Raw genomic sequence first — 13,503 nt, forward strand, 5'->3', positions numbered from 1 at the left:
AGCAGAGTCAGAAGATCAGTAATCTTTGAGTGAGCTAGGAGAGAGATGAGTTAAACGAGTGTCCGTGGGGAAGGATTGCTGTAAGAGGAGGAAGGAGGGAAGACTCCACGGCATTTGGTGGCTGGAGGAGTACAGGGGCATGAAAGAGGAAGAAAGACAGCCAAGATCATGTTCCAGCTCTGCCACTTCCCAGCTCTGTGCCCTTGGGGCACGTTTCTTAACCTCTCTGAATCCCTGTTACCGCATCTGTATAATAAAGATAAATGATACTGCTCACTTCAGGGAGTTTTGGGAGGATTAATTAAGATAAATGTAAAACACATCCTGTAAAAGAGTTCCTACCAAATATCAGTTCTGTTAAGTATCATGAAAAAGCAGCAAACAAACATTTGGAAAACACTAAACCCCTAAATCCTTAAATGGCACCAATTAACACAAACTCTACTATTGATTAAATTAAGAATACACTAGTTATATGGGGTAATATGATAATAGGCAGGGGCAGGTTAAGCAGGTTAAGTATATAATGTCCACTCGTCTCTATGTGTAACAGGGAATACAAGGGAACTGCCTTGCTATTGTGGAAAAGAACAGGAAAATGGGATTGCTTTGTTAGAGCCACTGAGGGAAGGGATTGCTCTGGACAAGGGATAAGTAAAAGAGCACTTTCCTCCATCCATCCACCACCCATCCACCAGCCTCCTTGCTACCCAATCCATCACTTAACTCTTTACATCCAAGAAGTACATCTTTGCTTTTGCTTATCAATGGATGGGGCATTTACAAAGAATGAAAATGCAGAGTTGCAGATGGAAGAAAATGGGCTTGAAGTGAAAGTCAGAGTTGTCTGAAAATGAAGCAGGACATTTAGAAAGGGGGTGACATTGGGCTCTTCATAATTTATTCTCAGGCTTTTATACTGCTCTGACTGATAGCGGGGAATTACACTCAGGTATAATGTAACACAGGAATAAATTTCACTGTCTTTTAATCTTTCTCAGGCTGTATGCATCTGGAAGGTCTAAGAATAGGCAAGATCCTGCAATAATCACTTTCCTTGTATTGTGGCGATCAAATAATAATGAGATGAATGCATGGTGAAGTTCACAGGGCAGTTAGATGAGTTGCTTCACTTATCACAGATCCATTCTATTAATTAAGGCAGGCTTAGAGAGAGAAGTGTCCTGATTAAGTTGTGGGTTATATTAAAGTCTTAAAACTATCACTTGTTAAATTATAAAATAGCAATGTAATAATGTAAAATATAACATTATCCTGTAGAATCTTTGAGTACTTCAAATTTAATATTCAAAGGGCTAATTATACATTCATAATACCATGCACCATTAAAAAATTAAAAGAATAGCATAGTTTTGAGAATACAATATGTCACAGGTATAGCTTTACTAATAAAACCTCTTACCTAGAAAGGGAAGAATCTATCATACATAAAACGGTACTTAAAGGCTTCAGGAATTTAGGATCCTAGTTTTTCCTTATATTTGTATTTCTCAAAAGAAACGACTGCAGCCTGGTCTACTTTAAATGCTGAGTATGTATAAAACCAAGATGCTCAAGTAACAGTTTTGTAATTTGTATATAAATTACCATTTCGAATCAAAAAACATTCAAAAAATTTCCCAGAATCACATCTGGCATCCATGACTCACCAAGATAGATGCCTCAGTCTTTGCTAGAAAGCAGAAAACTCAGGGACTAATCACTTTTGCTATGGGCACCACGGCAGTGCAATCGCCACAGTGACATGGAATGGAGAAGAAACACTCACGAACTGGACTTAGAAGAATACTCAAAGAATGTCTAATCACTTTACATGCCATATGGCAATGTGTGCTTATAAAATAATTCAGTTTTACCAAAAATTTATAATAGTACTGTCCTTCTTTGGTGTGACAAGGACAGGTCAGGCTGAGGAAGATAAAGGTCCAGCAGGTTAGAAGGAGAACTGTTTAAATTGGTTGCGTTTACTTTGATCATATCATAACAAATTAGCACTACAAAGATTAAAAAAGATGTTGAGAAGCTGTACAAATACAGTGGTCTGTTTAAATGTTAAATAACATAAATACTCTAGATAACGCATGTTGTCAGAATTCAGGAATTAGAAAAATGGAAATATGAACACTAAGAATTACAATTTATAAGGACTCAGTATGTCTCCTACTGAAATCAGCATCCATCTATTTTACAGATTCAGAACAATTTTTAGTTCAATCACTTAACTTTAATCAAAATGAGCAAAAGTAATGTTAGATCAGTTCTCATCATGTGAATGACACTCAGAAGTTTTGGTTTAGGATTATGATTGAATACATTTAAGACATGTCCTAAATTTGGGCTCAATTCTTAAAAACCAGTTAGTTAAATCAATTAGAATACTTTTTCACTTAATGAAATTATTCATTCAAAATTACTCATTGAGTATTTGCAGTGTGACTGGCACTGCTCCAGGGATGAGCTATAGCAGTGAACAAAACACAACCAATGGAGAATACTCTAGAGACAACACAAAAGTAAAATGCACAGTACATCAATGATAAATGTATGGAGAAAAAAAAGAGGGAAAGGGGTCAAGAGTGCTGGAGGGAGGGGTTACAATTTTCCACGGAGCGGCCAGGAAAGGCTTCCTGGAGAGGGTGACATTTTGGCAAGACTAGAAGGTGGTGAGGGCAGGAGCCCTGAGGAGTACCCGGAGGAGGAGCATTCCATGCAGAGGAAGGGGCAAGGGCAACAGCCCTCAGGGGGACTGTGCCTGGAGCGTGTGAAGAGCCCAAAGAGGCCAGTGTGACTGGAATGCAGTTACATCTATAACGGTAAAAAGAAAGGTGGGATACTTGGGGCAGGTATTCCTTCGTTTACCCATTATCTTCTAAAAAGCATTTAAACGAGGATATACTGATATCCAGCTCTATGTCTCTTCAGAGCTTGTATCTCGTTTTAGTGTCAAATGGACATCTCAAACGTACCATATCCAAAACAGAGCTATTAATTAACAAAACTCCAAAGTTTCTCTTCCTACTCCTTTCCTACCTCAATGGTGTCACCATCCAGACAGTTATTCAAGCCCCAAATCTAGAAGTCATCCTTTGTTCTTCTTTTTCTCTTCCCTCCAACACTCAATCTATCAGCAAGTCCCGTCAACTTTGTCTCCAATATATCCTCAACATGCCCACTTCTCTCCATTTCCTAGCAATTGCCCTGGTCCAAGTTATCACAGCCTTTGCATGGTAAATTGCGTATCCTATTTAACAAGTCTCCTTAAAGCTTCCAATTACATCTAGAATAAAATCCAAACTCCCTACCTTGGTCCACAAGGCCCCAAAGACCTGGCCCATTGCCAGCTTTCCTTTTGTTCCTGGAACATCAACCTGTCACTTAGGTATTCTCTCTGAATGGAACACTCTCCTGAGACCTCCTGTAATTTCATTCAAGTGTCGGGTCAACTATGACCTCCAATCAGCTGCAGAAAATAGCTCTTCTCACTTCCCACTACAGTATTTTGTTTTGTTTCCTCCAAGTTCTTACCACTTTCTAAAAATAAGTTACCAATTTACTTCTTGTCGTCTTTCCTCCCTCAACAGAATTTAAACTCCATGAAAGCAGGGTTCTTGGACGCTTCATTCATAGCTATATACCAAGCATTTAGAACAAAGCAGTCCTAACAGTAGGCACTTAAAAAGTATTTTTTGAATAGGTTAATTAACATCTGGTACATCTTTCAGTACAAAATAGGAATAAAACGGAATGGAAGAAACACTGATCATTAAACAATTTTAAAAAATAGATTAAACTATTTGAACTGATATGTCTGTACCATAAAACTAAGTCAAAGGAAATACAAATATTGTATTTCAAATTCAAGGAATTTGTATTGGTATTAGCTTAATAAATTCTGACTGGGGACGAAGGTACTATAATAGTACATTTAAGAGAGAATATCTGAAACCTTAAATGTTTTTCTGTTTTATTGGTTATTCTCAATTGGAATTCAGTGTCCCTTTTTAATGAAAAAAATAAATAAGGTTACTTAACAAAAAATAAGCCAATTTTCAACTATAAGAAACAAACAAAAGTCCCCTATTAAGTCTTTGGAATAAAAGACGGCCTTAAATGACTCACATAACAAGACTAAGTCCAGAAATCCTAACACCTAGAACTTTCCCTTATACAGTCTCTTTTAATATAATCATCTGTCTATTTGAAGATATTAGACTTTTAAAATTCTTTTGTAGAAGAGAATATGAACATTCAATTATCCATTAGCATTCAGGCTACATATAAAATTTAAATTTCCATACATGGATCTGATTGACTTTTATTTCTAGATCAGGCACTAACAAGAAAGAATTTTAACTTGTCAGATTGTTGTTGAATACCCCTAACTGTAAAATAAGAGGAAGCGTAACTGCTGAGTTATTCTGAACCAAGCACTCAGCTCTACCAGGGTTAATTTGGAATTAAAATCTGAATTTTTATCAAGCATCATAAAGACTTCATAAAATAACCTAATTGTGAGGTTGCCCTCCCTTTCTCCTTCACTTTAATAAATATCATTGATTACCTACTGTGCTAGGCAATGGGGATACTCAATTGAATAAAATTTGGTCTCAACCATCAATGACACCATCTTTAAAGAGTTTGATATTTTCCAATATGTTAATAATTCTTATGGATGACAAAGTTTTGTTTTCATTAGCACCTTTATTTTTTATAGGATTATTCAGGAGATCTGATTGGCAATTCTCAGGCTTCACCAACATACTAGGTATTCTTCCTTCACTTGAAGAATAAAATGTGATCTTATAATGATCTGATACATGAGAGTTACCCCCTGTTTTGGATATGTAAATTTACGTATTATGAGATTTAAAATATGATTCAATCTGAAGAAAATGCTGACATTCTGTTAAGGTTTCTGTCCTTCCTTCAGTTTTGTAGTTTTTTTATTGATTTCCACTACATCTCACATTGCATACAAAATCAATGTTTTCTTTAAGTCTGGTTGTATGTAATTTGTTTTTGATAGAATAAATGCATTTATTTTTTCTTTATGTTTTTGTCTTATGTAATTTAATAAAGAGATATCACCTTATTTGTAGACATTCTAGAATTTGACGTTCTAAGCCTACCTAGAAAAAGACTCAACTCTAACATATAGTTTAAAAGGATGATATAGCAGGGTAAGACACAAATAATATTCAAACCAGCTTTCTTGCTTGATTACCTGTCTCTATGGAAGATGGTAGAAAAAAGAATGATTCTTTTAGTAATTCAGAGGCAAATTTTTTTCTTACTTTCTCTAGTGTCAAACCAATCACTAAATTTATTGATTCTGTCTTTGCGAAGTTACTCACACCTGTCCCTCTATTTATTGATGTAAGTAGCTCACACTCTCACCACTTCATGCCCTGAATGGTTTCCATTCCTAGAAAATCCAGTATTTTAAAACTGTTTAAATCTGCCTCTCTTTTGATATAAAAATCTTGAGCATCTCAAAGATTCTAACAATCTTCCTCTGAATTCCTATTCCATGTCCAAGAAGCATTACCTTCTGCATATCTCAACAGATCAGAAGATTCTGTTTAACTTTACTTTCAGAAATTAATTTAAAAAGGTATTCATAAAGAGCTGATCAGAATTGTTCTACTACTTCCCGCTACTTTCACAGAATAAAATGAACATCTGTTTATCTGCTATTCATTTGGTAATTCAATGTGTTCACAGTCCATTTTTATGTTTCTACATTTTTATAGTAACTCTCTATTCAAGCCAAACTGGTTTATTCACTAGTTACCTATCATACTCTGTTTTCACACCTCCAGATATTTTTAGCCAAACCTCAAAATTGCTTCAAAGGCCCTCTAAAATCTCACTCCTTCCACGAGGCTTCCTACCCTTTCTTAACCTAGACTGATCTGTATTGCCACAAGATTTTGCACCTGGTCTATGGCATTAATTTCATAATGAACAATGAAATTTAGTCTGGTTTATTTTATATTGTGGCAGTTATTTTTTTTATTCTTGTACTTTTTATATATTTGTCTTTTGTCTTCCCAACTAGACTGTGAATTTCCCAAAGGCAAGAACCTTACCTTAAAAATCTCTGCTTTCTTACATGTTATTCAGCACATTTTAAGCATAACAGAGGTCTAACTTTTGCATTTTGTTCGTAAGAGTTAAAGGTCATGTGAAAGTACATCACCTTCTCCAAAGGAGTTGTTCATGCAACTCAGAAGACAGCATCAATTATATATGAATTTAGAAGCACTACAACAAGAAAAATCCAAAATCACATGAAATACACACTTTGGTTTTTCTTGCCATTGTTGACTTCTTCTATAACTTACTTTTTCATTATTAAATCAGTATATTAAAGTAATCTAAGTACCAGAAAATTTGGAAAACAAGGAACAAGATAACCTATTATCCTATTTTAATATGGCCATCATTATGATTTCAATATACTTCTTTATAGTCTGGCTTTTTTAAGATGATCATATTGTACAACATATTGTTCTGCTCTTTTCTCCAGCAAAATCTTCATAACCATCATTTTTATTGGCTGTGTAACATTCCATGGAGTTTTATTTAGCTGATTTTCAGGAAAGTATTTCTTTGTCTTATAAAAAATAAATAACATTATAATTGTTTGAATAAGATTTCTTTGCTTTATTTGCTAAACGTTCCTGGTATGTTTGATTTCAGACCACCCTACCTAGTTCTCTTTGGTTATACCAGAACAGCCTAAGTTTAGAGTAGATTTTTTTGCTATCTTAAAAAAAATATTTTGTGTTAGCAGCTAAAAACTTCATCACAGCTGTAAAATGCTTCTGTTCCAAGACAACTTAGGGGAGCTGTGAGCCATTTCAATGCTTCTTTTTGGTACAGGATTCTTCCTGTGAGCTATATCATTTATTCACGCATGTGCTTTTTTACCAAATGAATGGTGAATTTCTGAAATCATGCTGACTTCCTGGCTGTCAGTCACTTCCTGTGACTTGGTTCAAAGGGAGTAGGATGAGTGGAGGATGGAGGGCAGGATGCAATTCACAGATGTATTCAAATGTATATTTTGTATATATTAATATTCATAACCTTATTCAATACAATTTACTTTTTTGGACTCATTAGCAGTCTTGTTTTTTGATAATACTCAACTAAAAATACATGGACTTTAAAAAGACATAGGACATTTATTTAAGGTTTACTGATATATTAAAAAAGTTTACTGATATTTACCTAAAGTTATCAAAAATAGGGGAGAAAATACAGTCATGTTTCTTAATTGACTATATCCTATATTCTGTACATTTTAAAAATCCCAACAAGTAAATGTCTACGGTTATGGTCAGCATAATAAAAAAAAATTTAAGTAACGCTGCTAATAATTTTGTTAAAAGCAAGGTACTTTATGATACAAAACACACAGTCACAAAAGAAGTAACTTTAATTCAGAGGTTCTTAGCCAGGTGTTAGGGGAGGTCTGAGAGCTCCCTGAGAATTATATAACGTATACGCACTTTTTTTCCCTAGAGAGAGACTTGCATGAGATTTCTCATTAATCCAGCTAATCAAGTCAATCAGCAAATTAAAAAAAAAGTAATTTCATATGGTAGTCCATCAATTGACTATTCGCATTAAAGACTATAAAGCAGGCACCAGAAATCTGCTCAAAATCAAAGTAATATTCAATGTAACAAAACTAAAATACACTACAACATAGAGATTCATGCTGAAATTTCCATCAAATAACACTATCAAACCTGCTACTTATCTGCCCTGGGATCGTCTCTATGACACTGAATGATGTATTGATTTATTCAGCTGAGCAAAGAGCAGTAGCAATGAAAAGACTCAAACTATACAATAATTTCTTGTGCTCTTACTATGTACTTGACATGGTGCTTTACTCACATTGTGTTATTCACAAAATAGCCTTTTAAGGTGGATATGATCATCATCATCGTTTTATAAATGAGGAAACTGAGGCCTCTGGACATGGTGGCATGTCATCCGCATTTTGAGGGATAGGCTGAGGTGTTTATCGGCAGAATGAAGGAAAAGCATGTTGGGAGTGAGCTTGGAACTCTTAGGTGGTGGCCATCTAGACTACATTCCTGTGTAATACCGAAAGCCTTTCAATAATAACCCCGACAAACAATGAAAGAGACATACATTGTTTTGGAAATTTCTAACCAATGTGAACTTGTTTACTGAGTAGAATCTTAAGGAAAACAGAGATTCACATGTTCTCTTGTGGCGAATTCATAATACATGTTAATCTTCTTTGGAATTAAATGTAAATAAAAATGGTTTTTAGTATTTAAGTTTCAAGAGGTTAGGTTAACTGCTACAATTATTTTTGTTCCATAACCTGGATATACGGTTGTGGTGGAGACACCACAATAATTACTATTTGGTATTCTCTAGAACAGCCTCAATAGTCTTCCCTGTTTTACATGTTACTCTTGCAAACAGGAGTCCCTTAAGTTCAAACTATAATTTAACATACATGTGATACATTGCTCCTTATTGTATCAAATAATTGACCACATGTCATATAGATTACTAGAAGAGGCATCTTTTAAATCTATAATAGTTCTGAAGACACTAACGTTATTTTCTAATATGGGGAATTAATATCACTAGGTCAGAGAGAGGGGGAGAATTTGAAAGATGAAAACAATCTTACCAAAGTCTGCAAATGCCGACTGTCCAACCACCATCATATTGGGAGGCTTTTCAAATACAGCACTGACAGAGAAATTTCCATCCTGTTAAAGGCAGAAGATTTTGGATTAGACCATCATAATTCAGTCATTTGTCAAGTGTGAAACAAAGCATTTTAACTGAAGCAGGGAAATTAATAATCTGAGGCTTTTGTTGTACTGCATAAAAATTATTCTAATTTCCTGTTCCACTTTTACCATAAAACAAAAGAAACTGCTGTGAGTTGATGAAGATGTGCATCTGGAATGTTTTCCTTGCTCTCAAATCTGGTATGATATCCTTTACTAAATCATCATCATAATTTCAGACATAGTGCATGTCTTCTACTTTCAAGCACCATGGAAGGTTTTGGAAATGGAAAGAAGTATAAAAAATATTTCCCACTGTCAAAGGGCTTACAGTCCAGTTGGGAGATAAGATATAAGTCAGGAAAATAGAATTTCTGAAGGTAACATGTAAGTGGTACAAGTAAGTAGTAAAAACACTATGTTTTATAGATTTCAAGGGAAGAAGAGTCTGTTGGGGACAGGTGAGAAGATATTCAAGTGAGATGAGAATTATAGTGATCCTTAAAGGGCCAATGCATTATTAACTCAAGTTTATGTATCAATGAGAAGGGGAGCAAAAGATTACAACAGCTGACATGTACTAGTCAGAAGTAGCTAAGTTAAACAAAAAAGGAGAACCCATTAGACATTCTTCATCTCTTTCCAAAATGTAGTAGTACACATCTGACTTACAAAAATAATATGTACTTCTTTAAATTACTGCCTTCCTTTCTATAATTTTAGATTATTACACAAGAAAAATAAACCAAAACACCGAATTTAAGATTTTGAGCTCTCAGTTTTATATAGTGCTCTCTTCTTATCACTGACACATCTACTCACTATTTGATATACTGACTCTGATTCCTACATACTTTATATAAAATCCCTATATATTTTAAATATTTAAAAATTTTAAGATATTTCCCCATTTTTGTTCCTCTAAGGATACTGCAAATCTGCAAGTTAATTTCTAAGAAATCATGTCTGACATTTCCAGAGAAAGGCAGTGCTACATTGAAAGCATGCAGACCAAATGCTTGAGGACCATGAGTAAGGGAGTAAGCCTTGTTTTGTGACAGGCAATTTTCCAACCATTTTAACACTGCATTATCCACATGCAGAAACATGTTTCCTCTGTCATTACTAAAGTACATGATGTAGTTTTTGAATGATTTTTCTATAGAAATCTGATGTACACAAGTGTCTTGAACCTTAGGATCTTCTCTAGTCTTACTGAGTATCTGAGATTACACTACAGATGTATCAAAGTTGACAAATTTCTGACTGAAGTATCAAGTACTTTTGTGTTTCAGAAAGATCACAGTATTTGGTACAGAGTGGACAGAAGGATTCTAGAATGAATGGAAAAATCTCTCAAAATACATCAGCCTCATATAACATAAAGCTGAATATCAACCCATTAGACTGACTCAAATGAACAAATTACCCCACTGCAGTTCTGTTAAACTTAATACATATATCTAGAAATGTTTCCAGATATAACCTCATGAAGCATCTCCATCAAGAAACATGAGTACTGGGGGCCGGCCCGGTGGTGCAGCGGTTAAGGGTGCACATTCCGCTTCTTGGCGGCCCGGGGTTCGCCGGTTTGGATCCCAGGTGCAGACATGGCACCACTTTGCAAAAGCCATGCTGTGGTAGGCGTCCCACGTATAAAGTAGAGGAAGATGGGCATGGATGTTAGCTCAGGGCCAGTCTTCCTCAGCAAAAAGAGGGGATTGGCAGCAGTTAGCTCAGGGCTAATCTTCCTCAAAAAAAAAAAGAAAAGAAAAGAAACATGAGTACTTTCCAGGTGATGGCCTCACATCTCTAAGATGCTACATTCACCGTGAAGCTCAACAGAAGAAAAGCAATACCCCCTTCTAATTGCTGGAGAAAGAGAATATATTCTTGCTAGAGTGAAAGCATGCAGAATACATTATATGTATGAAATATAGGGGAAAAGACAATACTTTATTAAATTTAACTTCCTATCATTATTATTACTTATTCTTTACTTCATTTGGCAGTACAAACCTATATGCTCATTTCCAATCGGATAAGTGTCATTTAAAAATGATTCAATAAACTTCATCATCAATGTTATTACTCTTACTAGATAACACATTTTAAAGTGATGCATGACAACACACTTTCAAAGATGAAGCTGTTATATACCCATTTAGTGTAGGAAAGATAAACATGTGACCAATACTTCTTTACACTGAGAGAGCAGAACAGACTGGAAGAAAGGGCACTAGACATGGAGTGAGATGACATGGGTTCCAGTCCTGCTTTCATTGATAAGTTGTAAAACTTTGGAACAGCCATTTACTGCTCTGGGTCTTGGTTTTTAATGTTACAAGGGAATAAATGAACTGTCTACTTGCAGGGTTCTGCAGGGGATCGATGGAATGATAGATCAGAAAGTGTTCTGGAGGGTGGGCGGAGCAAAATGGGGGGGTGAGCTGACCCGGGATTCTCTCCCCTCCAAAATACAACAAAAGATTGGAAGAACTGAATTTCAGAGAATAAACATAATGCCAGCTCGTTAGAGACCTACAATACCAAGAAGGCGGAGATCATAAACCTAGCTTACACCCTCGGAGGCGCTGGAACGGTAGGAGAGAACATCGCTCCCTCCCCTAGAGTCTGCGATCGCTGCGGCGCGGGTCGGGAAGGAGCGGGGGAGGGGCCGCGCGACCGGGGGATCATCCAGGACTCCTGCCGCTGATTCAGTGGAGACCCGCTGACGGGGGGAAAGCTTCCCTCCGCGGGGACCCTATAAATCAAGGGCCTTGGGAGACCAGAGAACAGAACTGACCTGAACCCAGACCGGTGCGTGTGAGTAACAGCCCCTCCCCCCTAACAAAGCCAGTGGGCGCAGCCATCTTGCCCCAAGGCGGAGAGCTAACACGCCGCTCTCGACCCCCATCTAGTGGCGACAGGCTGTAACTGCAACTGAATTCTCCCACCATGAGAAAAAACTGCTCCTCTACCATCCAGCAATTTATAAAAGCCTCAGACCAGAAGGAAAACAATAAAAACACAGAAGTAAGTCCTGAGGACTTGGAATTAGGTAAACTAAGTGATAATGAATTCAGAGCAGCTATAATCAAAAAACTCAATGAGGTAGAGAGAAAGAGAAACAAGCCGAGTTCTGGAGTTACTTCACAAAAGAGATTGAAATCATAAAGAAGAATCAAACAGAATTACTTCAGATGAAAAACACAATGGACCAGATAAAACAGAATACGGATTCCCTGAATGCCCATGTAGACATCATAGAGGAGCAAATCAGCATAATCGAGGACAGACAGGCTGAATGGCGCCAGACAGAGGAAGAAAGAGAACTAAGAATTAAAAAAAATGAGGAAAATCTCTGAGAGATAATGGATTCAATGAGGAGTAAGAACATAAGGATCATAGGAATTCCCGAGAATATGGAAAAGGAAAATGGAGCAGAAAGTGTGCTTAACGAAATTATTGAAGAGAACTTCCCAAATCTAGGGATCAACGGAGAAATGTGTGTAGAGGAGGGTTTTAGATCTCCTAGATTTGTCAGTGTAAAAAGACCCACCGCAAGGCACATAATAGTAAAGTTGGCAAATAGAAATGATAAGGAGAGAATACTCAGGGAAGTAAGGGAAAAAAAGAGAATAACCTATAAAGGAGCCCCTATCAGACTGTCAGCGGATTTCTCTACAGAAACCCTACAAGCTAGGAGAGAATGGAGTGATATATTCAAAGCTTTAAAGGATAAAAGCCCTCAGCCAAGAATACTCTATCCAGCAAGAATTTCCTTCAGATATGAGGGAGAAATTAAATCTTTTCCAGACAAACAAAAGTTAAGGGAATTTGTAACTAAAAGCCCTCCATTACAAGAAATCCTCAAGAAGGCTCTCATACTTGAAAAAAGAAAAAAGGGAGAAAGGGGACACAATCCACAGACTAGGGAGACCGATGGATAGAACCAGAACAGGATAGCAAATATTCAACTATAGCATTAGGGTAAAAATAAGGAAACTACCAAAACAAGGACGATCTTAGCACTCTAACTACAAATTAATAAGACGAGTTGGAATAAAAAATGAAAATAATTATTTAGGAGGGGAAGAGCAAAGGGTCTAAATCAGTATTGGTCGAGTAAGTAACAGACCACCAGAGAACAGACTATATTATACACGAGATTCTAAATACAAACTTCAAGGTAGACACTAAAATAAAGTACAGAAAAGAGTCACAAATCATAGATAAGGAAAAATCTAAGAAACCCAGCATAAGAAATTGCAGTATTAAATGGATAGTCTAAAGCACACAGGAAAAGAAACACAGGAAAACAAGATAATGAGCGAAAGATTGACAGCATTAAGTCCACATGCATCAATAATCACTCTCAACGTGAATGGATTGAACTCTCCAATAAAAAGACACAGAGTGGCAAAATGGATTAAAGAACAAGATCCAACAATTTGTTGCCTCCAGGAAACACACCTCAGCCCCAAGGACAAACACAGACTCAGGGTGAAGGGGTGGAGGACAATACTTCAAGCAAATAGCAAGGAAAAAAAGGCAGGTGTTGCAATTCTTATATCAGACCAAGTGGATTTCAAAATAAGACAGGTAAAGAGAGACACAGAGGGACAATATATAATGATCAAAGGGACACTTCATCAAGAAGAAATAACGCTTATAAATATCT

General features: G+C 36.4%; 1 protein-coding gene across 4 annotated transcripts in view; it reads right to left on the reverse strand.

Moving 5' to 3' along the window:
* The window catches only part of ITFG1 (integrin alpha FG-GAP repeat containing 1), a 284,107-nt gene that overhangs the window by 179,210 nt on the left and 91,394 nt on the right, over positions 1-13,503 (reverse strand). For all 4 annotated transcript variants that reach the window (XR_011499061.1, XR_011499062.1, XM_014867980.3 and 1 more), the window contains exon 8: positions 8,714-8,795. Coding sequence is in view for 2 of the 4 variants with exons in the window: in XM_014867980.3 (XP_014723466.1) it covers positions 8,714-8,795 (82 nt within the window). In the remaining 2 variants the exon portion in view is untranslated. The remainder of the gene's footprint in view (positions 1-8,713; positions 8,796-13,503) is intronic.

This window comes from Equus asinus, chromosome 28 (genome assembly GCF_041296235.1).
Source record: "Equus asinus isolate D_3611 breed Donkey chromosome 28, EquAss-T2T_v2, whole genome shotgun sequence".
Taxonomy (NCBI): domain Eukaryota; kingdom Metazoa; phylum Chordata; class Mammalia; order Perissodactyla; family Equidae; genus Equus; species Equus asinus.